At 36.6% G+C, this 25890-nt stretch overlaps 1 protein-coding gene across 7 annotated transcripts in view; it reads left to right on the top strand.

The window, feature by feature from the left end:
* The window catches only part of SBNO1 (strawberry notch homolog 1), a 42579-nt gene that overhangs the window by 12660 nt on the left and 4029 nt on the right, over nt 1–25890 (top strand). For all 7 annotated transcript variants that reach the window (XM_084649527.1, XM_084649529.1, XM_084649528.1 and 4 more), the window contains 26 exons: nt 2000–2100; nt 3658–3754; nt 6139–6299; nt 6479–6612; nt 6769–6859; nt 9339–9500; nt 10216–10351; nt 10431–10536; nt 11943–12096; nt 13256–13438; nt 13723–13820; nt 13983–14134; nt 14542–14739; nt 15102–15272; nt 15382–15551; nt 16966–17097; nt 19962–20097; nt 20854–20966; nt 21069–21140; nt 21743–21842; nt 22617–22691; nt 23027–23173; nt 23262–23356; nt 23613–23705; nt 24469–24606; nt 25521–25597. In XM_084649527.1, coding sequence (XP_084505653.1) covers nt 2000–2100; nt 3658–3754; nt 6139–6299; nt 6479–6612; nt 6769–6859; nt 9339–9500; nt 10216–10351; nt 10431–10536; nt 11943–12096; nt 13256–13438; nt 13723–13820; nt 13983–14134; nt 14542–14739; nt 15102–15272; nt 15382–15551; nt 16966–17097; nt 19962–20097; nt 20854–20966; nt 21069–21140; nt 21743–21842; nt 22617–22691; nt 23027–23173; nt 23262–23356; nt 23613–23705; nt 24469–24606; nt 25521–25597 — 3292 coding nt within the window. The remainder of the gene's footprint in view (nt 1–1999; nt 2101–3657; nt 3755–6138; nt 6300–6478; nt 6613–6768; nt 6860–9338; nt 9501–10215; nt 10352–10430; nt 10537–11942; nt 12097–13255; nt 13439–13722; nt 13821–13982; nt 14135–14541; nt 14740–15101; nt 15273–15381; nt 15552–16965; nt 17098–19961; nt 20098–20853; nt 20967–21068; nt 21141–21742; nt 21843–22616; nt 22692–23026; nt 23174–23261; nt 23357–23612; nt 23706–24468; nt 24607–25520; nt 25598–25890) is intronic.

Genomic DNA, 25890 nt, shown 5'->3' on the forward strand with positions numbered 1-25890 from the left:
TCTAGCCATGTTTCTCTAAAGCATCCATTGGGGAGGGAATAAACAGAAATTTGTGCACTTAAAAAAAACCAAAAAACAAAACAAAAAAAACCCCCTCTTTTGTGTTGTAATGTTAAAATCTATTGTGGGTGGTGGCTAATCTTTTTATAGACAATTTAGTGCTTCTCCAATACTCCATATTTAGGGGGAAATTGTTACAGGAATAGTTAAATGGTAAGTTACAAATATTGGGAGATCTAATATGTATAAACATCTGAGATCCTGTGGCAGGATCAAGCCCAGAAACTTAGCTACCAGCTTCACCTTAAATATAGTTGATGCCGTACTGCGGAAGTTTTTGCAAGTCGTGTGTGTGTGTACGCACGCACCCACCCCCTACCCCCACATAGAAGACTTCCAAAACCATTTATAATTAGTTTACTTTAAGCAGCACTTTGGGTATAGATAGTTTCACAGTTTTCTTTCACTATGTAGAGAACTTTCCCTATTGTGTTGATCTTTCCATACAGGCAAATAAGGACTTAAAAAATAAAGAAACTCCTGACATGTGGTACCTGAAATTTTAACTTTCAAGTTCACAATGCACCCCTTTAAACATTAACATGGAATCAGAGGGAGAATTTTTGTTGCCTTAGCGTAATGATTATGTGCCTAGTCTTTTTACAGGGCATGTCATTGTCTCCAATATAGTAGTAACTTCTTGATGTATTTTGTCAGTTGCTGAAGTAGAGTTGAGTCCAATATAACTTTCAGTAGCTTGAGAATTTCTTTATTTTTTAAAAAAATAAACAAGTAGGATATAGTATAGATGAGGCTGGCTGTGAAGACTAGAACAGGAACACAGTCGCATGTCCCATCTTTGTTCCAACTGTTTTCCCAGTCTCCACCAAGATTATAGGTGACTAAAACTAGCTAAAGGTTGAGGTGCTTAATCCGGAAAAACAAGTCAGTGATGCTATAAAGCTTTAACTCGGTTCCCTTATCTCATTTGTGCTTAATGGAAGGCTGTATACCTGATGGAAGATATTATGGAATATCTGGATGATATTCCAAATTCGGGAAGGTGACATTGGTTTTGTAACACACAACTGCTGAACGTATAATTCAGCTGTCCTATGAAAGGGAAGGTTTTTTTTTAAAACAGCCCAGGGTCTACAGAAAGCAGACTCTTTTTTTCTCTTCCCTGATGACATCTTTGCAGAAACGCTTAATAGAACTTGGAAGAATGACGCTTTACAACAGAGCATTTAAATGCTGTCTTAGTATATAATATACAATTTTTAGCTTTTTGTATTTTTATTTAACTCTTCTTACAAAAGTAACCTCTGCAAGTCTTACATTTAACTTATACTTTTGCTTTCACATACTGGAAGCTTGAAAGATAGCTCCTTAACTAAAACATTCACTGTATCCATCCTTGTATAACTATTTGTCTTAGATCTGTACTGTGACTCTCATCACCATTAAATTCTAAAGGGAGGAAAGTGAACAAATGTCTTGTTGTCCATTTGTAGCATTTAAAACAATTCAGTCCAACATGTTAACTTTCTTGCAGAAATAATTGTAGTGTCTCCAAAGGTGGTAAACACCACCAAACCAGGTAAGATCACATCTCTCGATAAAACTGGGTTTGTGGTTTCCTATTAAACTGCCTTAGCTCTCACTATTAAATGGCCTATATAGGGATTTGGTGAAGGTGTCTTCTCTTTAAGTTACATTTAATAGACTCACGCATCTCTCTCAGATACGATGGTACTGGTTAAACTAAAGATTTAAGTACATGTGGCTCCCTCAGAAGGAGGCAACAGGACTAATTTCAGGCACATTCCGAGTTCTATAGATAAATATATTTGGCTATTGTTCTTGAGGAAGTCAGTGTACTATCAAAGATTTCAGATCTTCATTTCCAGCTACCTTGACTGTGTGATGTGTAAATCAATACAACAGAGAAAATGTAAGGAAAATTATTAATTTCTGTAAAATGTAATTTTTCTTGTAGCTGATCTAAGCAATGGTGCTGTAAAGAAGGAGGCATCTACAAAAGAAGTAACAAGAATATGGGTAAATGATGTAAAAATGAGAAGTTATTCACCTACTATGGTGAGTAGTAAGAATGAATGGATATAGTTTCTTAAATGAGTTTTATATATAAATGGTCCCAACTGTCTTTATCTAGTTTCAGCAGTTGCTCCTGTAAGTTTCCTAGGTTTCCATAACCACTTAGCACATCTGATTCTGAAGGAGAATTTTCCCTGGCTGCAGTAGTTGTGGAGTGGTTGGTCCAGGCAGACCATATCTCCAGAGCAGTTTCCATGTGAGCTAGGGTGGGAGTCATATGAAGGTCAGGCATCTTTCACAAGAACCCACTGTGCATGCTGATGGGTAATCCTACCTGACCGAAGCTGATGTGCAGCTCTCTCACTCTGCTTTTGGAAACTTCCTCTGTATAAATTTCCCTTCCATGCAGCCAGATACACAGCTCTCCACAGTTTGGGGCTTTTAATGTTTCTGCAGCAAATTGGACCAGCCTTGGGTTGTATGACCATAAGACTCCGTTTCTTCTCCCATTGATATGCTGGGTGTTTAGTGAATAACTAGCACTGATACCATTGAAACGCGCTTAAATCGTACTTTAATGGGAACTAGATTCAAATGAGTCTAGTGTGTGATCTCCAGTATGGCACCTGGAAGCTGTCTAGATCTTTAATATTAAAAGAGCTATCTGATGCTGAAGGGTTTTGTCTTCAGGGATGGAGGATGTTTCTTTTCTGCTTTAAAAAAAAAAAAGTGCTTCAGGCATCTGTTGTATAGTAGCCTAGGCCACGGGATGATAATGGGCTATTGTCATCTCTTGGTGAGTAATATTGGGCACCACAGTGGTGGGTGCATTACATATGCATACTGTCCAATACTTCAAAGTCATTTGAATCTTTAACCAATGGAAATCTGCAACAGATTTCACAAAAATATTTACTTGAAGGTCTTTTCCTTTCTAAGTTACTTTACAGGTGTATATGTTGAGATACACTCTCAAATGCACGTCTGTGAACCTACATTTAATCCGTGGCACACTGACTGACTGCAGTAAAATAAAATTGTACTCCTTTTTAGCACCCCTTTATCTAAACATGAGTTATGTCCCCTGTGTGTCCCTGGTTATGTAGACTTATGCCCTGAAGTTTTGAATTCATGGCAAGGCAAACAAATAGCTTCCCATTGGTTCTCATTACATTTGGATAATTGAAGTTCAATTAAAATTTATACCAACTGGTACATAAAGTCAGCTTTAAAAACTTTATAAAACATTTGGTCCACTGGCTTAGTTGCAGTGCTCACGCTACTTTGCAGATTTTAATTTTTTTGGCTCACATTTCCTATGCTAGTATCATTTAACTGACTTTCCAGTGATACTGGCATCCAGTGGAATGCCACTGTCTGTGAAGGGAGTCCCTACAAAAAGAATATGGCTGTTGAAGCCTTCTGGAATCTTGTAATTGATGTTCCTATTGCTCTCTGGTTCAGGTAATGCACTATTATGAAAACACTACTAATGTCAATGTCTGTATTCTAGCTTCCACTCAATGTTCCTGTACACTTCTAGGATGTTGAACATCAGCAATATATTATTTGACTAATGCAGATATATTTGTATTGTAGAAAGTGCCAGTAATAAAAGAGGAAGAGGAACCTGAGGAGGAGGATGAAGAAGAAATGGGTCATGCAGAGACATATGCAGAGTATATGCCAATAAAATGTATGACTCTCTGGTTGCATCCAAAAACTGAAGCTTTTTAAATGGTTTAATGCCCAAATTCCTAACAGAATATGTAGAGAGAGAATAGTAATGCTTTATAATGCATCAAAATCAAATAACTAAAAGGGGACCAGATTTTGCTCTTTGTGGAGAAAATTGCCGCCTTCTGCAACGGTCAACTTTTGAAAGAGGCTAAGATATTTGAACTTGGCCTTGGACAGGTCTGATACTTTTTTGGTTTAACTTTCTGTCAGTAGTTCATGAACAATGGTAAGTTTTTACAATAACATAGTTGGTAAGCCAAAACTTTGGCTTGCCCATGGTCTTTAGAATTGTGTCCATCTATGCACATAATTTTAAAATAAACAGTTGTTCCTGACTGCTCAGGCCTGAACTGTTGTCTTCATATTAGGGGGCTTTGTCTTATTGGCCAAGTACAGCATTTCAGTAACTTGATTACTGAGCAGTCACTAGCCTCAATCTAAGCATGGCTGGGGAAGTGTTTACGTGTATGTAATTTAAGTGCATGGCCTAAATTTTATTTTTTTTAGCAGCTGTTATAGAACCAAAGATTAGTAAAAGTATTTCCACAGTTTATCTTATTTCAGAAATAAATTATCTTTAAAACAAATGAGCATTACTCTGCAGATGTATACTTAAACTTTGCAGCACTAAGAATATGGAAGTAACTGACTTAATTGATTTGTTTCACTGTCCAATCTGACATGTAAATAGAACATAAATAATGACATTAAATTGCTAAAAATTTAACTTTTAATAGCTCATGGTGTTCCTAACAGGTTTAAAAAAAATTACAGCATGATTTTAAGCAGTGTTTGAATCCCTTGGTTCATACTGCATACAAATATAGATCTGTTGAAGGCAGACCCCCCACTAAAATGTTCATACTTTTAAGGGCAAAAGTTACCAATAAGATTGTCTCTGTAGAACTCCAAGATACACAAGCAATAGAATTTCACCACATGTTGTAACTTTAAAACTGATAGTTCTTTTCCATATGCGTCCAAAAAATGTTTTGCTTTCCACTGTCACTTCATCCTGGTTGCCTTTTATTTTTCCACAGCAGGATGTGGCACCAATTTCCTCCCCTGGTCTTACCAAAAAAGTAAACCTTGTCCTTTTCAGCAGCACTGTAGTAACCCACTGCTACTAAGGCTTCTCCTTTTATTCTTGCTTTCACTGCTGCTTTCAGTTGAAGAGTTCGCTCATTGGAATAAAAAGATTTAAGAGCTACACCCATTATGGTCAGTGTGTTGGAAAGACATATGACACTTTTTCTGAGCAGTTAATGTAAAATTGCACTCCTAAGTGTATTACCTTACTGAAACGTATGTAACAGATTTTGTGGGAACCCAAGGAATGTAAGTTTGTAAATCTTTATTCATCTTTTATTACAGCTCAACATGAGTGAAATACAGGAGTTTAGTTTAAGCAATTCAACATGTCACAAAACAGAAACTGGTTTTCAAATGCCCGTAAGCTCCCATATTGATGACATTGCTGTAGTCTCAACTGCTATTTGTAACCAAATGGTACAATACTTTTGAGAACATTAAGTCTATTTAAGTGACCTGCAAAGCTTTTTGGATTTTTTCTAAGAGCCCTCATATGACAGCATTAGTTTAAGTTCTCGTAACATTTTAAAAATTCTTTTTCGATCTTGTATTCCTTGGAGTGTGTGTCTTGGAAGTGCCTTTTCTCTCAGTTCATGTAACTTCATTTTTTTGTGGATTAGTGACATCACAAACCCAGTGGAACTGTGTGCTAATCACTGACTAATCTGAGCTGCTCCTAGTCAGACTCTTTTCTCTTCCCACACTCTGTGCTATAAGATAGTTTGACCACGTACACAATCTAGCAATGTGTAAATAAAGACTGGTTGAGGAAAGCTATTTATATGTTCTTGATATGAAAACAGCAGTGATGTCGTCAGAGAGCAGAGCTTAAGTCCTTCAGGGGACTTTTCTGTGAGGGAAGGCAGAACTCAGAGCCATTAGTTTTAACTTAAAAGGGGATTTTGAGAAAGCAGAAGTGGATCTTCATGGACCATGAGTCTTACAAGCTGAAAGTGAACAAACTCAAAAGCTTCGCAGGTCACCTTTAAATTACTTTCATTAATGAAATCGTGGATTAATGCATTCCTTTTTCTTAAAGGGACACCATTTCATATATTAAGAGCAGAAGCTGGATTCAAAAGCGCATAGGAATTTAGAGTTGTCCTGCATTTAACCTTAATCGTGAATCAAAAACACCTAGTCTTGGAAATTGTTATGGGGTTTTATCCACTTCTGAAATAACTAATGTAACGAGTGAAACTGTTCTGAATTATGTTTAGAACTACTGTTTTTTTTCCCCCAAACTAGTAAAAATTGGTCTACGTCATCCTGATCCAGTAGTCGAAACAAGTTCGTTATCCAGTGTAACCCCTCCTGAAGTATGGTATCAGACATCAATATCTGAAGAAAGTATTGATAATGGTTGGCTGTCGGCATTGCAACTTGAAGCAATTACTTATGCAGCTCAGGTATGTTGCACTATAGTATTTTTTAAATACTTTATTTTCAGAATACAAAGGTCCACTGAAGGACTAAGTATTGCCTTTCAGGATCAGCTTGTGAAAGGGGGGAGGGGATAGTGTGAACTTGTCTGTTCCTGCTGGAATCTATAAATGATGCACTTTTGAAAACTTGTTTTCTTTCACAGCAACATGAAACATTCCTGCCTAATGGAGACAGAGCTGGATTCTTGATAGGTGACGGTGCTGGTGTAGGAAAAGGAAGAACCATAGCTGGAATAATCTATGAAAATTATCTGTTGGGTAGAAAAAGAGCTGTATGGTAAGTTAACGATTTGTGATGGTAAATTTTGTAGTTATTACAGTATTTAAAGTTAGTGTAAGCTTTTTTGGACAAAAATCTTGGATTGTTGCTCTTTTAGTCTTTTGCTTCAATAATTTTACAGATTATATGCTTTTTTTTTTGTTTTGTATCCAGGTTTAGTGTGTCAAATGATCTGAAATATGATGCTGAAAGAGACTTGAGGGACATTGGAGCAAAAAATATTTTGGTTCATTCATTAAACAAGGTGTGGAAACTTTTTACTATGTACAATTGAGGCAAACCTTTAGGTACGCTTGTGTGATGACATACATGTTACTGTTTAAAATTAATACCATTCTTAAGTTTTATGTTGAAACAAACAGGATTAATGGTGACCAGATACTCAACACAATTAATATTAACAATAAGGGGAAAGGAATGCAAGCCAAATACCTATCTTTAAAAGGGGGAACAGAAGACCTAGGGAATTATAGACCAGTCAGTCTAACTTAAATATCTGGAAAGATACTGGAACAAATGATTAAACAATCAGTTTGTAAGGACCTGGAGGATAATGTGGTTATAAGAAGTAGCCAGCATGGATTTGTCCAGAACAGATCATGCAAAACCAGCCTAATTTCCTTCTTTTTTTTGACAGGTTTACAAGCTTAGTGGATAGGAGGGAAACAATAGAAGTGATATAGCTTGATATTAGTAAGGTTTTTGACACAGTCATAACATGTCTCTCGCACAAGAAAACTGGGGAAATGTGGTCTAGATAAAATTACTATAAAGTGGGTGCACAACAGGTGGAAAGACCGTACTCATAGTAATTGTCAATGTTTTGCTGTCAAACTGAGAGGATGTATCGAGTGGGATGTCTCAGATCAGCCTCAGGTCTGGTACTGTAGTACTTTTATTAGTGACTTAGATAATGGAGTAGAGAGTATATGTATATAGTTTGCAGATGACTCCAAACTGGGAGGCTTTACAAGCATTTTGGAGGACAAGATTAGAATTCAAAAGAAGCTTGACAAATTGGAGAATTGGTCTGAATTCAACAAGATTAAAGTCAATAAATATCAGTGCAAAGTACTTCACTTAGGAAGCAAAAATCAAATGCACAACTACAAAATGGGGGAGTCGCTGGCTGTGGTAGAACTGCTGAAAAGGATTTGGGGGTTGAAGTGGATCACAAATTGAATGAATCAGCAATGTGACTTACCGGCAAAAAAGCTAATATTCTGGGGTGTATTAACAGGAGTGTTGTAAGACACATGAGGTAATTGTCCCACTCTACTTGGCACTGGTGAGGCCACAGCTGGAGAGCAGTGTGCAATGCTGTGTGCCACATTTTAAGGAAGATGTGGACAAGCTGGAGAGAGTCCAGAGGAGAACAACAAAAATGTTTTAGAAAACCTGACCTATAGGAAAGGTTAAAAGAACTGGGCATGTTTTAATCTTGAGAGACGATGACTGAGGGGGGACTTTGCTAAAAATCTCCAAATATGCTAAGGTCTGTTATAAAGATGGTGAACAATTGTTCACCATGTCCACAGAAGCTAGGATAAGAAGTAATGGGCTTAATCTGCAGCAAGGGAGATTTTGGTTAGATATTAGGAAAACCTTTCTAACTTTCTAAGAGTAGTTAAACTCTGGAATCGGCTTCCAGGAGTGGTTGTGGAATCCTGAACATTGGAGGGTTTTTAAAAACAGGGATGGTCTAGGTTTACTTGGTCCTGCCTCAGCGCAGGAGGCTGGAGTTGATGACTCCTTGAGGTCCCTTCCAGCCCTACATTTTTTATAATTCCAAGTGACATGTAGATGTTTTTTTTTTCAGTTTGACTCTAAACCTGCAAATAATTACCCATATACACCTAACTTCTAGTCAGAAGTTAAGGGCACTATTTATGCTTGAAGTCCTTTTAGAGCTGGGCAGGGAATATTGCTTCCTTTTTTTTTTTTTTTTGGAGTTTGGCGTTTTTACTGCTTATTTTTCTTTTTAATGATAAATGGATAGCTAAAGCAGATGCCTTACTATGTAAGAGCTAAATGCTGTTACTGGTCATATTCACTGTCTGACTAAAAATGATTTTGCTTCCTCTTTTTAAAGTCTGTCAGACCAATGACTAGGAAACAGATGAGTAAATCATTGTTTTTTAGAACGTTAAGACAATTCACTTAGTAGCCACTGTAAATAAATTTGATCTCTTGGCTAAATGCTGTATTCAACTTTAAAAAAAAAAAAGAAAGGTCTGAGTACCTGTTGACTCATGACGACACATCTTGGCTTTACACTCGGGGAAACCCCTAAAGGGGGGGCCTAACCTGTAAAATCTGAAGCCGTGGAAGATTATACCTTCCAGGATGCACTTACGAGAGCACCACCATACTATCGTCTTAACCATGTTCCCAGCTGCAAATTGGGACCTAATCCTATAAATTGAAATCACTGGTGACTTCACTGTTATGTAAGGAATGCCGAATCAGTGCTTCAATCAGTGTCACTCTTTGAGCATTCACTAGATGCATCCGATGAAGTGAGCTGTAGCTCACGAAAGCTTATGCTCAAATAAATTGGTTAGTCTCTAAGGTGCCACAGGTACTCCTTTTCTTTTTGTGAATACAGACTAACACGGCTGCTACTCTGAAACTTGAGTTATGAGGTGTCTCTTCTTGACTAAGATGCAGACAGACCAATTTTTGTAACTTACTACAATGTAACTTTATCTCTTTTTTTGCAGTTCAAATATGGAAAAATTTCTTCCAAACATAATGGGAGTGTAAAGAAAGGTGTAATTTTTGCCACATACTCTTCTCTTATTGGTGAAAGTCAATCTGGTGGTAAATACAAAACCAGGTTAAAGCAGCTTCTCCACTGGTGTGGCGATGACTTTGATGGAGTTGTATCCTTTCATTTCTTAGTCTGCAACAGAAATAATTGAACCATAATATAAAACACACCTCTTTTGTTGGAAGGCAACCTTGTACATTTTATTTACAGTTATTTTAGGAAGGATGTTTTTCATTAATTTGAAACTATACAATTTGTCAGCCACCACAGACGTTTTCTAAATGCTTTATTCAAAACATGTAGCACACTGTACATGTGACCAACTAGCAGCCTGATTCTGGTCCTATGCTGGTGTAAATCAGGGATTGACTTCAATAGAGTTAATGAAGTTACATTGATGTAAACCAGAATGAGATCAGAATCAAGGCTTTGGTCTTTAAATAGGCAGGTTGAGCCTGGAATATGGTCATCAGAAACCTTACCTCTTGGTTAAATTGTACATAATTTCTTTCTAGTTCTTTTATGGCTTTTTCCTGGAAAATGCATAGTACTTCAAGAAAATTCATTCTAAAAATACATGAAAACATTATACTAAGTGTATATTTGAATCGTTTAAAATTGAATGTCTTGACATTGCTTTAAAAAAAAAAGTCAAATTGTTTCTGACTGAAGTCTGTGTAGAACATTTACTAATTAAAACTGATAGCTAATGAAAGTATAGAGTTCACTGCAAAAATCAATTAAAAAAAACCAAAACCCTCTGCATTCTAAGTGCCCTGTACTATATTGATTGTAGGATGCATAATTATTCCTTAATTAATGTTCAGATAGTATTTGATGAATGTCACAAAGCTAAGAATCTGTGTCCTGTTGGTTCTTCAAAACCAACAAAGACAGGCTTAGCTGTATTGGAGCTTCAGAATAAACTTCCGAAGGCTAGAGTTGTTTATGCTAGTGCCACAGGTAAGTATTACTTAATACAGATGTTTAGAGAAAACTGACTTTTTATTGGCATTGGTACAGTGTGTGCTATTCCTTTCAGGTGCATCTGAGCCGCGAAATATGGCATACATGAACCGTCTGGGAATATGGGGTGAAGGAACCCCATTTAGGGAATTCAGTGACTTTATTCAGGCTGTTGAAAGAAGGTAATGTAATGCGTTAAAGAATTATAGTAAGAACAGCTATAGTTGTGGCTGCATTATGGTTTCCAGTTTTCCATTTCAGCCCTGTTTTCAGTCACTTATAGTTCTCCTGAAATTCTTTCAAGCTTGTTCTGTGTCTAAAAATGAACCTTTCTTAACTTTTTTAGCAAAAAATGAAGTAAATGGAGCTTGGGTAGGGATATACTTAGTTTAAAAAAAAAAAGCTAATTAACTTTCTAAAACCTACAATTGAAAAAGGTTGAGGTACAGTGGTTTTAAGTTAGAGAAGTGCAATTGGGTGTTGTGGTGAAATGTTTTTGATTTAATTGATCCTCATGAAAAGTACATAATGCACATACCCAGTATGCTTCATACAGGATAGATTTAGCTACAAAGTAAAAAGTGTAGTGAAGGGGCAAGCTGATTCTGGAGGTCTGGTGCACGGTGTATAAGGTCAACAGAAGTCCTGCTTCTCGGGGCTTTCTGGTGGTCCTTAGCCGGTTAGTTCCAGATTATGGAATTTACACTGTTCCTCGTTTAATGAAAACCGGAATACCTTTTAAAGAAAATGGGCACGTCATTCCCCAGAACTTTCAAATAATAAAAAAAAAATCTGGAAAGTGCCATACAAAAGAATGCAAATGTAACATTCTCTAACCATTTAATTCCCATTCACGTGGTTATAGTATTTGAAAAATACATTTCATACATTTTTTCTAAATCTTAGATCCTCTTTGTGTATCATCTTGTATTGCGTATAACAGACATTGTTTTCTATAGGGACTATACTAGTACAAACATACTATGTGTTAAGTATGCAACAAAAGTGAAACTAAATATATATAGACCTAAATTTTCAGCTAAATTAACTTCATAGTTGACTACCTTAGCCCCCGCCTGCACCTAAAGCTGTGCTGCTGATTGAAAATAATTTAGAATACCTGGCTGCTTAAGAGCCAAATTTGGCTCTTATGCCAGTATAAATCAGAGTAACTGAATGAACAGAAAATGCACTCATTTAATACACTCTTGAGAAATGTGTATTAAAAAAATCTGTCAGATAACTGTAACTTTGGCATGAAATTAGTGTAAGCATAAAAATGGAAAAAAAATTACAGGATGGCTACCCATGTATGTGTTAGGTCATTCGAAAGGTAGGCTGTGTGAGAATTATCTAAACGATCGTGTTACAGGGCATATTCAAAAGAAGGCAGAGTTATGGTTGTGCGTGCAGCCTGATCTCTAATATTTTCTGATTTGTGTTTAATTATACAACTCTAATGCTCACGCACATTGGTTGTATGGAATACATATTCGTTTATTATTTTTCATAGTGTACTTTTTAATATGCTATTTACTTCTAAACCACTTAATACTTTGTATTTTTGTTTTGTTTTTGTTTTATTCAGAGGCGTGGGTGCCATGGAAATAGTTGCCATGGATATGAAACTGAGAGGAATGTATATAGCAAGACAGTTAAGCTTTTCAGGTGTGACCTTCAAAATTGAAGAAGTTCTGCTTTCACAGAACTACATTAAAATGTATAATAAATCTGTGAAACTGGTAAGAATTTATTCAGTTTTTAAATCTTCATGACAGTTTGAACTGGTAGAAGCTGAGAACTTAATGGGTGGAGATAATTTGCTGTCAGGCTAGGCATAGTGTCCTAATTATACAACGTATGCTGCTGTTATAGGAAAAGAATTAAATCCATTAGCTTCGCTTTAGTATGAAGGTTCCATTACATATGGCTTTTCTTTGGAGCAGGGAGTTGCTCTTACTCTGGAATAAAAAAGACTAAAAGAATTTACTTCAGAGACGTTTTTAAATGAGTCATTACAAAATCACAACAGGGTTCAAGATTTATGTTCCATTACTTATTCCTAGTCTTGTGCATAACAAGTCTGAATGATTTATCACTATAAAATTCAGACTACTTAATCTTCAGAAGGAACTCTCATATAAAACTGTGTAAACTTCTAATGAAAATTTAGTTCAAATGGAGTTGAATTGTAATAAAAATACACAAAATTACTCTTAATTTTAATGAGCCATCTTTACAAACAAGGGAAGTTGCAGTTTCTATAATTCACTTAACTCTTGGCTATTTTAATGGTCTTTTCTGGTTACTTGGCTTATATACACTAATACAATTTTTCTACATAGAAAAACAGTAGAAATTAATACCTTATATTGGATAATTGGATGGAACAAATAGTGTACATAATTGTATGTGTAAAAAACCAAGATCTATGTTGAGATATTGTTGTATTTAAATTTGCAATTAAGGCATGTTTAATGCTTTCTGAGGTCTATCTTCAAGTTTGATTTCTGAAGTACTTATCTTGAGCCAACCTTCTTGGTAAGCTTTCAAAACTTCACAGCATTAATTCTGCTGCACAAAACTATCCTGATTATAACAGCTACTTTTCATAGTTTGTCCCTAGTTTCTGGCAGGCAATTATTTATGTTTTGAGAACAAACAGTGTCTCTCTAGCTCACTCACATGAAATATTTTGCTATATACTTATTTGGTGTTGGATCTTCTGTCAGGGGACCATTTGTTGTTGTATACTCTTGTCCACCATTGCTTTTCAATTCTAATAAGTTTGTAAAAGACCGCACATGTTTCCTCCTTTGTCTGTTACCTTCCACTGTCATTAGTTACATATCTGTCTACTTTGAAAGGTGTGATTTGTAAAATTTTTGATTTCTTCTTCAGTGGGTGAATGCCAGAGAGAAATTTCAACAAGCAGCTGATCTTATTGATGCAGAGCAACGCATGAAAAAGTCTATGTGGGGTCAGTTTTGGTCAGCCCACCAGAGATTTTTCAAGTACCTCTGCATAGCATCCAAAGTCAAAAGGGTGGTACAGCTAGCTAGAGAAGAAATCAAGAATGGGAAAGTAAGTTGTTTTAAGTCTGGTGGTAGTTCAGAATGTTTTGGAAACCTCTCTAAGTGTAGTACCATCCAAATTACTTGTTCAAATGGCTTTGTTTCTAGTACTAATGTGTTTTGAAGGTGTGTGATGACATGCTTTTCAGCTTTCTGAGGTTCTTCTTGATTGTGAATCCCTGTTTGTCTAACTTACGAGAAGTAAAAATGTTTTTTTTTTAATCAGAATCTCAGGGCTTTGTGTTAATTGTATTTGTGGTTCTTCTTCCTCCCTCCCCCCTCCCCCGCCCCCAGTGTGTTGTTATTGGACTACAGTCTACAGGAGAAGCAAGAACATTAGAAGCCTTAGAGGAGGGTGGTGGAGAATTGAATGACTTTGTTTCCACAGCAAAGTAAGTCTTCCTTTTTTTGCCACCGTATCAGTGTGTTTGAGTGAATTTTAGTGCCAAAGAATGGGGAAAAACTGAAGTCACTATATAACCATTTTTTTCCTTAACAGATGAAAATTTGGTAGAGGAACATTCATTCTTAATTTTGTTTTTTCTTAAACACAGAGGAGTATTGCAGTCTCTCATTGAGAAGCACTTCCCAGCTCCTGACAGGAAGAAGCTTTTTAGTTTGCTGGGAATAGATTTGACTGCTCAAAGTAATAACAATTCACCTAGGGACAGTCCTTGCAAGGAGAACAAAATAAAGAAACGGAAAGGTAAAGTGTAAGCTGCTATTTTTATGTATTTGCTATACTATTGAGGTAATGGCAGCACTTAAGAGAATTGCACAGAATAAGATTCTTTGTAGAATAATCTTTTTGTGGGTGGCAAATGGAAACGATTGGGACAGCTAATGGAATCTGGTTATTGGAGGACCAAATCTTGCACCTTCTATCTGTTTGATACTATAGATATGCAGGAAAGTTGCAACCTTTGTGACTCACGAAAAAACTTAAAGATCTAAAATGTTAAATTCATGTGCTTTCAGTTACGATTCACTGAAAAGCCCCATTTCAGTACTAAGGCTCTGTTTTTTTCCTAGTCACTGCAGAGGTATGAAAACAGATTGTGAAAAATAGACTACAGATCTCTAAATCAATGTTCTTATTTTGGGGGAAAAAAGGTGAGGAAATAACTAGAGAAACCAAGAAAGCTCGTAAAATAAGTGGCCTAGCTGGGAGCAGTTCCGATGAGAGTGAAAGCGACTCTGATGCCTCAGACAATGAAGAAAGTGACAATGAGAGCTCTAAATTTTTGAGTTCTGGAGATGATGATGACTTCAACCCATTCAGAGATGAATCTAGTGAGGACGATGAAGATGGTAAGATAATGTGGATACTCTTCCTTAAGTATTTAGCTGTATTTCTGAATATTACATGTCAAATATAATTTTATTTAACACTTCAGTGTGAGACAAAATAGAGGACATTTGTTATAAATGTATAATCTGAAGAAGTAGGTCCTGAAATTAAATAGCTCTAAAGTTGTCGTTTTATGCTTAGTGGTTTACCTATGATAGCTGTACTTGACCATATCTTTTAAAAGCATTTTAAACTGCTTTTTTGACCTAGAATTTAACTAACTGGAAGATATGTAGAATTTGTGATTGTCCTTAGGAAAGTTAATTTTTTTGAAAATGGGGAAGTGTCTTGACTAGTTACTTAATATTTTCTTTAACTTCAGACCCCTGGTTAATTAGAAAAGATCATAAGAAAAATAAAGACAAGAAAAAGAAGAAAAGTATAGACCCAGATTCCATTCAGAGTGCCTTATTAGCTTCTGGTCTTGGATCAAAACGACCTAGCAGTTTTTCTTCCGTTGCTGTTACCACTGCTTCTAGTACCAATACATCAGGTATGAATGAGGTTTGGAATTCTTCGGGGTCTCTACTTTTTCCCAACAATTGCAAAGCATTTAAAAAAGCATAATTTCTTAAGGAATTGTTTTTGTCTTTACATTTCAGCTAACAGTAATACTAACAGCAGCTTTGTAACAAGTCAAGATGCTGTTGAAAGAGCCCAGCAGATGAAAAAAGAATTGCTTGATAAACTGGAAAAACTAGCCGAAGACCTTCCTCCTAATACTTTGGATGAACTTATAGATGAACTAGGTGGTCCTGAGAATGTGGCTGAGGTAGGTCCAGTGTGACTATTGCAAGTGAAGAATTTTTTGTTTCCCTCCATTTCGCTCAATATATACATGTATTTTAGAAATCTGGTTGTGGTATTATTATTTTTCAAGATATGTAGTGATGTGAGCTGCATATTAGAGGTTTAAGCTGATAAGTAAGTCCATTAGTCTTGCAGGTCCTTATAACTCCAAACGCTATAGAAAGAAATGTAAAGACGGGTGAAGAGAAGGGATCTGAATAGATAAGGACTGGGAAAAACTGTCTATGATTTGATTTTTCTGTTTTTCTCGTTGGGTGAGAAATGCTGGCTTGTCTGTCTGTCTTTGTACTGTTTCTTAATTTCCTGACTAGTTAGCTAAAGCTGATATGCTGTGTGTAGCAATGTATGATTGTGCCCTTCTCCTTTTAACTCCAGGTTTCTCTCCCGAAGTCCAGGCAGGGAAGACCCAGAGTGGAGTTGAGGACCAGGGAGGGCATGTGTGTAAAGCTTCACATAAGGGACAACACTTTTACCCACCAGCACTAAGAACATTTCTCCTGTAGGCTATCTGTCTGTCCAGCAGAAACATTCTTTGTTCCCTTAGTTCAGAAGAGACCCTGTTACTTTCAGTGAATTTCTTTGGAGTTCTAGTTCCTTTCTTTCCCTTCACAGCTTTCCATACTTCCATTTACTAAATACTATGGCTTGTCTACATGAACGATTAGATCACGGCAAGCTAGTGTGTGAATCTACCTTGCACTACTAGCCAGTCGCAGTCTAGCTGTCCACGGAAAATGCACATCAGCAGAGTGTTTTGTTAACATGTTTTGAGCTAGTTCTGTTTCAGAGGGGACCAATCCAGATCAAAGCACTCTGTTAACATGCTTAGTTCTGCTATGAGTGCAGTTGGACTGGACTAGATGACCTCTCGAGGTCCCTTCCAGTCTTAATATTCTGGGATTCTATGCGTGAGGAGGGTGCACACAGACCATGGCAGGCTATTGCAGGGTAAATTTACACTGCACTTGTTGCTGCTGAATTGGTTTTGTAGGTAAGGTCTTAGACTTACGAGTTCCATGACTTGACTACAGTAACAGTGAAATTCTCTAGTTACTAATGATGCCTTCATTATCAGACAATAAAAAACACTAAGATTGGTGGTCCTCCATCCCTTCCACATAACCTCTGCTTTATTGGATTGCCTTTTTGATTCCCAAGGTTATTCCAAAATAGGAGTATTGTGCGCTGCTCAGTATAGCATCAGTCAGGCAGCTTCAGGTATAAAATGTATCTTGGTCTTTGGATACTTGCAGTGAATTGTTTGCTGTCTTCTAAGGACAGTGTGTGAATAAATAGCACTGATGTTTGAAGTAATTTCATGTTCCATCATTTCAGCACCTCTACGATAAGGTTAAAAATATTCCTTTGTTTTAAAGATGACAGGCCGCAAAGGGAGAGTTGTAAGCAATGATGATGGCAGTATATCTTATGAGTCAAGGTCTGAACTTGATGTGCCTGTTGAAATTCTAAATATCACAGAAAAGCAGAGATTCATGGATGGAGACAAGGTAAACTACTTCTATGTAACTTCAAGGAATTGTTTTATGTTGGAGAAATTATAGCAGGTCTGTCCACAAGCAGTAGGCACTAGACTGTTAAAATGTGCAGTTCCAACCACAGTCTTAGCAGCACAGTATAATAGAAATTAACTGATCTACAGAATCATATACCCATTTTGCTCCTAAAAGCTCTCTCAAATACATGACTTTTATGGAATGTCCTGAAGGTCAACAGGCTTTTTCAGCTGGGAATGGGAATTGAACCATTAGTTTTAATAAGTCCTTTCTATTTAAAAGGAGAGACTCAAATTCAAGTGGACACTTCTAAAAATTCAATCTTCTGATACAGCACTCATTTAAAGAAAATAAATAAATCCAAGGCTTTTGCTCCCCAGCTGCTTATAAATACCTCATCTGGAATACTAGGCAGTACTTGACACCTCCATTTCAAAAATGATTTTGCAGTGATAGAGGTATATAGGGAAAATGCATGAGTGACTTGTCATGGAAAAACTCACGAAGAAAGGCTAAAAAGATTGTGAAAAAATTGGGATTATATCCCTTAGAAAGGAGACTGATAAGAGACATAATAAAAGTGTAAAATAATGGTATAGAGGAGAGAGAGAGGGGCTTCTGTCCTCCTTGTCTCATAATAAAACAACCAGCAGAGATTCAATGAAATGTGGCTAATTCAAAACTGATAAGAAAATACTTCTTTACACACTATGTAATTTGGCTGGAATTCATTCCCACAGGATGTTGTTGAAACTAAACACTTAGCAACATTCAAATAGGGATTGGATATTTTTATGGATAACAAGAATATCTAGAATTGTTATAGTTAATACTAAGATATTTTGGAAAGGATATAAAAACAATTATCCTATATCTACCAACAGTGATGTTTCTTGTACCTTCCTCTGAAGTATCTGGTACTGCCCACTGTCAAAGACTGGGTGGACCACGCGTCTGACTCAGTATAACAATTCCTATGTTCCATACTTCTTGAGGAGTCTGAGAGCATCACCATGAGGCATGCTTCGGCCTGTCCCTCTTCCCTTTTCTCTCTGTTCACCCGTCTGCCTGTTCTGTTGTCAGTTTCAGTTTTTCTGGTAGTACTGGTAAAACCCTCTTGTAGAGCCTGTGGTGCCTTGAGTGATATAGCTGACCCTCAGCTAAACAGGGAAACATCTACAGGACTAGCTGCACCTCTGACCCCTTGCTGAGTTCATTGAGTGCACCCACTCATGTTTCAGGCCTTATGACCTCACCTCTCCTGCGATGGAATCATGCAAGTCTCTGGGTCTTAGACTGGGTTCTGCACTGCAATACACTATGGCTCAACCGTACTTACTCCATCAGATCCGGCTGGGTTCATGTACCTGCAGTTCTTGTCTCGGAGAGCTTCTGATCAGTGCATTACAGTGACTCAAAACAGCCTTCTTAAATCAAAGTATTTAACAGTAGGAACAACACAAGAGAAAAGAGGCTTTAAAGCTAAAGTTCCAAATGTCTGTCTGTCTTACTTCCTGGAAGCTTAGGAAGGCCTAGCTTCTTCAGACCCACAGGTTGGTGTCTGACCTGTCATGAATAGCTGCCAACTACTGTTTCCACTCTAGATTGAGCAACTTTAACTGTTGTTAGGCCTTTTGCAGTGTTGTTGTCGTATTGGTCCCAGGGTATGAGAAAGACAAGGTAGTTAAGGCAATATATTTTATTGGACCAACTTCTGTTGATGGGAATGTACAAACCTTCTAAGAACATCCCCCAGACCTGAAGTACTCGATGTAGTTCGAAAGCTTGTACCTTCCATCAACCGAAGTAGGTCCAATAAAATATTTTCTTACCTGCCTTGTCTCTCTGATAGACCTTTTGGTTCCTGGCCTTTGCAAAACAAGCTGTTACTTGGCTGGAGCCAAGGAGGTAAGATCTTCCCATTTAATAGTTCAGGCATTGTCTTTTTATTCCCCTCAAAGTGTTTGACTGGAGGTGTCTAATACGGAGCCACTGTCTTGCCTTCCTGCTTGTTTTTCCAACAGCCTGCTGGTAAACTAAATCAATATATTCATACAGTAAATGTTCTAATTAATGGTCTCCTACAATATTCATAAGTTAGAGCTGCTCCATATTGCCTATACCCACAGTCCTGTGAGATGCACACAGACCAACTTGAGAAATCCATGTTGTCCATCTGAAAGTTTTACGCTGACGACTGTTAAAAGTAACTCCTCAGACTACAGAGCTTTTTTTTTTAGCTTGGTTATCTTATGATCTCTCACGAAATCGCTTGAGTGAGTTGTAACTTAACTTTGCTGTTGCAGTTCTGTTACAAGTTGCATGTAAATATTTAAATCTTTTATTCTATTTTATAAATACCTGAGTATTTTCACCTGAGGATCAAATGCCAAAATGGTTTTATACTTGGCTATCAAGGTACCCTTATCCAGTGCAGCAGCCTTATAATTTATATTGCTCGTGGTCAGCTGCCACCTTGTAGGAAAAGAGCTTTAGTTGCTATAGGAGTCTTTCTCCCTTTCTTTCATGAGGGGCTGGCCTACGTCACAGGAGCTTCTCCTCTGACATGGCAGGACCGGATGCCGATCTCTGCTGTTCTCCAGTTGCAAGAGGGAGTTGCTGGGACAGTAAAGTGATAACCCCCTTTCCTCTCTCAAGGGCTCTGTGCCTCTGTAGCATTTGATTAGCCTAAACGCAAGAAGATTAAAGCTCATCCCCACCCACACCCAAGTACCAAAGCTAGTGATGTAGCTCCAGTCACGTAGCAATTGGTAATTCCAAAATCAGCTGTTTTTTCACAAATCTGGAAACTAAGGTTTGGTCTCAAATTCACTGCTAATTTTTCTTCTATGTAAAAGAACATTGCCATCATCTCAGAAGCTGCCAGCTCAGGTATTTCATTACAAGCCGACCGTAGAGCTAAAAATCAGAGGCGGAGAGTGCATATGACTTTGGAGTTACCATGGAGTGCAGATAGAGCAATACAGCAATTTGGTGAGTTAATGGCTGTATTTTAATTCATCAAGTTCAGAAATAATCTACTGCACTAGGCATGTCCATGGTTAGTTTTGGTATAATATGGAGTATTCTGTTCGTTAGATGCTGTGAGTTATGTCTCATTAATTCTGGTGAATAAAAATGGTGGTGTATACAGAGATTTGTAAATGTTAGAATTAGTTGTTTTGCGTGTTCTGTGCATCTTCATGAAATAATCAGAAACTTGGAGTGTTGCATTTGGTAATGTTCATCTGCACATAGTTTTACAGTAGAATTTACAGCAGAATCAACAACTTTCTAATTGTCTTGCTCGTGGAGCAGCAGGATTGCTAGGTTTAGTTATATTTAAGCTCCACCCCTCTTCCCATCCCATAGTAAGGCCAACTGTCTGTGCCCCTCAGTAGAAATTTTGCCTGTAGGCTTAGTGTAAAAAGTCTAAGCAAAACTGGTATTATACCTTGTTTCATAGTATGTGCATCCACAAACATTCCCCCTTTGTGCATAGCAGTTGTTTCTCTTTACAAGATTTATCTACAACTGGTATATAAATAGGATGGGTGTTCTGAATTTTTTTAGTTCCTATCACATTGACTCTTTGCTTAAGAATGTATTAAGTCTGTGTGTGGCAAAAGTATCAGTGTCTCCCAATTGCTTGTTTATGATTCTGGAGACTTCTTTCTACTTTCCCATCAAATGTTCTGTGGAGTTCCTGGTTGGTTTTTGTAACTCTTTTTTTCACTTTTAAATACACAGGAAGAACTCACAGATCAAACCAAGTTACTGCACCAGAGTATGTGTTCCTAATTTCCGAATTGGCAGGAGAGCAAAGATTTGCATCTATAGTTGCCAAAAGATTAGAGAGCTTGGTAAGACTGTTATGTATAACTCAGTTAAAGCACTGTACATAGTCTATTTTTCAGTACAGAGACCTCTTGTATGTTTTAATTACAAAGGTATTATCTTGACAGGGAGCTCTCACTCACGGTGACAGAAGAGCAACAGAAACTCGAGACCTTAGCAGGTTCAACTTTGACAACAAGGTGACATCTCCTTAGTTTATTGTTTTTGTTTTGTTTTTTGTTTGTTTGTTTTTTTAAATAAAAACAGATTGCAACAATACTTATACTAGGCAAAATGAAAAGGTGCCTGTGGAGGAATTCCCTCTCATTCTTCCTTTTTGAACTGTTGTATTTTGCTTCTTTCTCTGCCCACTTTTTGGGGAGGGAATGTTGTACTCTGCTTATAAAGTGCCATGTAAAATTACAGCATATATAGATGACTTAATCTACCAGGTAAAGTTCCATGTTTTAACCCTAAGCAGTTGGCTGTCTTTCAATCAATCTGTTGAGCGTCCTGAACCTGGGGAAATGACCGTGTTAAGGAGAAATTAACAGACTGGGCTATTACCATACAATGCATTTTGTTAAACTGAAAAATTCATCAGCATTTTCCCATTTTCTTCCATGCTCTAATTTAGTTGTTTGTAATTTGGATTGTGAATGGAAAAACTGTTTTCAGGCAAGGATTAAAAATTAGTTCTTTAACCCATGGTGTATACCAGCATGCATACTAGAATTCTGAGGCTTAACCCCATATGCAAAATTTTTACAGTACTGTAACTTAATTTTTTTTCTTAACACAGTATGGCAGAAATGCTTTGGAGATAGTTATGAAATCCATTGTGAATTTAGATTCCCCAATGGTGTCCCCACCTGCTGACTATCCTGGAGAATTCTTTAAAGGTAATTGGTAATTCTTTAATTGTAATTCACTGTTTTCTAACCCCTAGTTTTTGGTCATCCTTTCTCGAAAACACTTACTTCTGTTTTTCTAAATGGTAGTGAGTTAGGTTTAAATGTAAAGAATTATTCTTGATATCAGGTGGCTTAATTCTGTTCATATTACCAGTACAATTCTTCTAATTGTTTAAATTAACTTGTGAATTTTATAAACTAGTTCTTAGCCCAAACATGAGATCTATTCCCCCATGATAAATACAGCTGAATATAATTCCCATAAAAATGTTTAAGGGAACATAGATAGTTATTGTATGCATAGGAAAATTTGGAGTTAAATTCTGTTTTCCTATGGGTACCAATTTCAGAGAATGCTACAGTCTTGTCTAGTTATGGCTATTTAACCACAGTACTAAAAACTGTTTAAAAACCTTGCCTGGTTGTCACCCTTTTTTTTTTTTTTTTAAGAAGCTTATTTTGCTCTTCTGTTGATCAAAAATGTAGTAATATTGGTATTCCTCCCTACCCATGTTTCGACTCGACCAGAAGCGAAGGCTTTGTATCGTGACTTCCTAGCATATGGATCAGTCACAAATTATATATATGGGGTGTGCAAAGATTTGGAATTGGATTTTTGGGGCAGGAGTGGGGATTATCTGCTGCTCCAGAGGTAACGCAAATATTGTTTTCCTAGCTATTTTCGTTTTCTTGGCAATTATATGGTTATTCAGAGGGCAGGACAAAGATGGCTTCAGTCCTTGTAACTTTTTCTTTCCCTAGATGTTCGGCAAGGATTAATAGGTGTGGGCCTAATAAATGTAGAAGACAGATCAGGAATTCTGACACTTGATAAAGGTATTGTTTTTGGTGTATCTGTCAATGTTGATAGCTGATGTATAATTTTATTGTCAAATCAGAAATCACTTCTGTGATTATAAAACCACAGACCTGGCAGGGAGATTTGGAGGCAAAAGTGGCACCTGAAACTTCTCTTATTTATGTCTAGATTTGAAGTTAATCTCTTTAAGAAATGTATGCTTTATTTCAAAAACATGTTTTGCTTTGATAGTTTGAAAAGTTTGATTTTAGTTAATTTTTAAAACGTATGAATTCTAGTTTAGGACTTCACTTATACCAGAATTCTCTCTCCTAAACTGTGCACTTTATACATTATTTGTGATTCTTTTTAGATTACAACAATATAGGAAAATTCCTGAATAGAATTCTGGGTATGGAGGTTCATCAGCAGAATGCTTTATTCCAGTATTTCTCTGATACGTTAAATGCAGTTATACAAAATGCTAAAAAGAATGGAAGATATGACATGGGTATTTTAGGTAAGTAAATCAAATTTCTTAATGTTTTTTCTGCTCCTTAATCTGCTTCTCGTACATAAATTATTGTTTGTTCTTGGGTTTCTTTAAGATCTGGGCTCTGGAGATGAGAAGGTCAGAAAGGCAGATACTAAGAAGTTTTTAACTCCGGGATACTCTACCTCTGGACATGTAGAATTATACACAGTAAGTTAATTCCGTGTTTCTTCAAACTGCCAAAACTTTAGTTGCCCTTGAAAATCCTTAATTTGAAACTTCAGTTCTTAAATTGAAACTTGGTATTCCACTATGGAGGCTTGTAAACCTGTTACTGAAAGAATGAAGTTCCTTGTCATCTTGTAAAGACCACTGTTAACTGTTGTGACTTAATTGTTTGTATGTAATCTCAGTAATTGTTCCAAAATGTGGTGTTTAAACATCCTTGTTTTAATGTCTCTTCTAGATCAGTGTAGAAAGAGGAATGTCTTGGGAAGAAGCAACTAAGATTTGGGCTGAGCAAACTGGACCAGATGATGGATTTTATTTATCTTCGCAAGTGAGAATCTGTTAAAATGTGTTGTTGTTTTTTTCCATATTTCTCAGATGCATTTTTTTAGTAGAACAGAACAATTTTTTGGCTGTCCCAATAAACTCCACTAACTTAATTTCTTTCACATTAAATGTGTAAAGTGAATATATTCAAAACTTTAAAAATTGAATTTATTTTCAATCCAGTACAATCTCTTATTTTTTATTTAGTTTAGCAAAATGCTTTCAAATTTTTATAAATAAGCAAATTGATTTTAAAAATGATTTTGTGGTTTATGTAACTTTGTTTAATCATCAAGCACTGATGACAAAACACTACTTTTTAAGACATTTAGGACAGGTATCAAATGTAACCATACACTTAGTTTTAAGTGGTATTCATTTTAAAATCTGTGTGCTCATGCTATATGCAAGGTAAACCGTGTATAATCTCAGACACTAGGGTGTGAATTATGGTAATCATGACACACCTCTTGGAAGCCAGTGCCACTATCTTTCACCTCGTGCCAAACTACCATTAAGACATGTCGTTACTGGACCATAATTATGACACATCCTGTTATGTCATATTGGTTAATTGTGTACTCTTTCTAGTTGTGGACCAATATGTATATAGAAAAAATTGTAGTACATGTGGCTAGTTAAAGTATACTTGGAGAAATGATTCATTATAATTAGGATCTGGATAGCTATTCAACACATTTATTGTATGCATAATTATTTAGGAAAGACACTGTCCATGTTTCAACTTATAAAATCATTTTTTTCAGATAAGAAATAATAAGAAAACTGCCATCTTGGTAAAGGAAGTGAATCCCAAAAAGAAGCTTTTCTTAGTATACAGACCTAACACTGGGAAACAACTCAAATTGGAAACGTTTGCAGACCTGAAAAAGAAATATAAGAAGGTAACCTTTTAAATCAACATTACTTAAAAAGCAGTTTCTTTGTGGTAAAAGACAATGCAGGATTTTTCAAAACCCATGTCTGTCCATACACAGTATGGTGGCAAGTTATAGAAACACTTAACTAATGCTGTTTATGAAGTAAACTTCGTCCAGTACAAGCCTATAGTTATCTTTATCCAAAGAGATCTCTAGGGCTTTGCAAGCCTGCCTAAACAGTGTTTTGTATCTGCAAAAACTTACCAAAATATCAATTGTTCCATTAAGACTTTCCATAATCTAGGAGTAGCTTTCCAAACGTCAACTAGGGAGAAGGTTCAGCTGCAATTAAACTTGCAGAAGATGCTTTATCCCAAACATGTTTGAACACTACGTACAATATACTCTAACCATACATGATTCTGAACTTCCGGCTGTTTCCCTGCTAGTGTTTCTAAAATACTAAAATTAATCTTTTCGTTTGTCCCTCAAGATCATATCACAGCAACACAATTGCTTTAGTAGCCAATGTTTTCCTAGGCAAGTTGACTGTGAACTGTTAAGAATTTACATGATGCTTGTGAGAATAAGTGAACGAAGAGCACTCAAGTGTGACGATGTCTTTGAATTTATCGCTTTATAAACGAGGTTCTTGGATCTACAGACATCTCAATCAGTGAGATTCTACTATACCTAAACCTTTATTTACATCCTTAGCAGGATTTCTACTTGTAGCATGGATTTACCAAAATGCTTACAGAGCAATATAACTTGGATTGTTCATATTAGTACTTAAAAAAACCAAACAAAAAACAAAACCAAAGTTGTATCAGTGTTATCTGTCGTCCCACTGCTACAAGCAAAATACTGTGTGCGCTGTTCTGTAGTTTTCAGAGGCCACGTTTATATTTTAATACAACTTTTAAATGGCTTTTCAGGTACCTTCTGAAGATGCTCTACCACATTGGCTAGAGCAGTACAATTCATCGGCAGATACCTGTACCCATGCTTATTGGTTAGTATTTATATGTATATAAACAGGTTTTCTACCAAGGTGTTTGACTAAATCTGTTAATTTATCACTTGGACCAGGAGTCTACAGTTTAATTAATCAACTTTTCATCCACATCTTCATAAAAATTCCAAGAGCCAATATTGGTCACTTCATGTAATTTCTGAAGGAGTCTCAAAGTCAACAGTCCAAGTGGTAATCTGCAACTTCTTACCTTACAAGAGAGAGATGAAAATATGAACTTGTTTTCAGACTTCATTTTTTAGTTCAGAGTGGGCATAATGAAGAACTTTTGT

This window comes from Lepidochelys olivacea, assembly GCF_965140295.1.
Source record: "Lepidochelys olivacea isolate rLepOli2 genome assembly, chromosome: 15".
Taxonomy (NCBI): domain Eukaryota; kingdom Metazoa; phylum Chordata; order Testudines; family Cheloniidae; genus Lepidochelys; species Lepidochelys olivacea.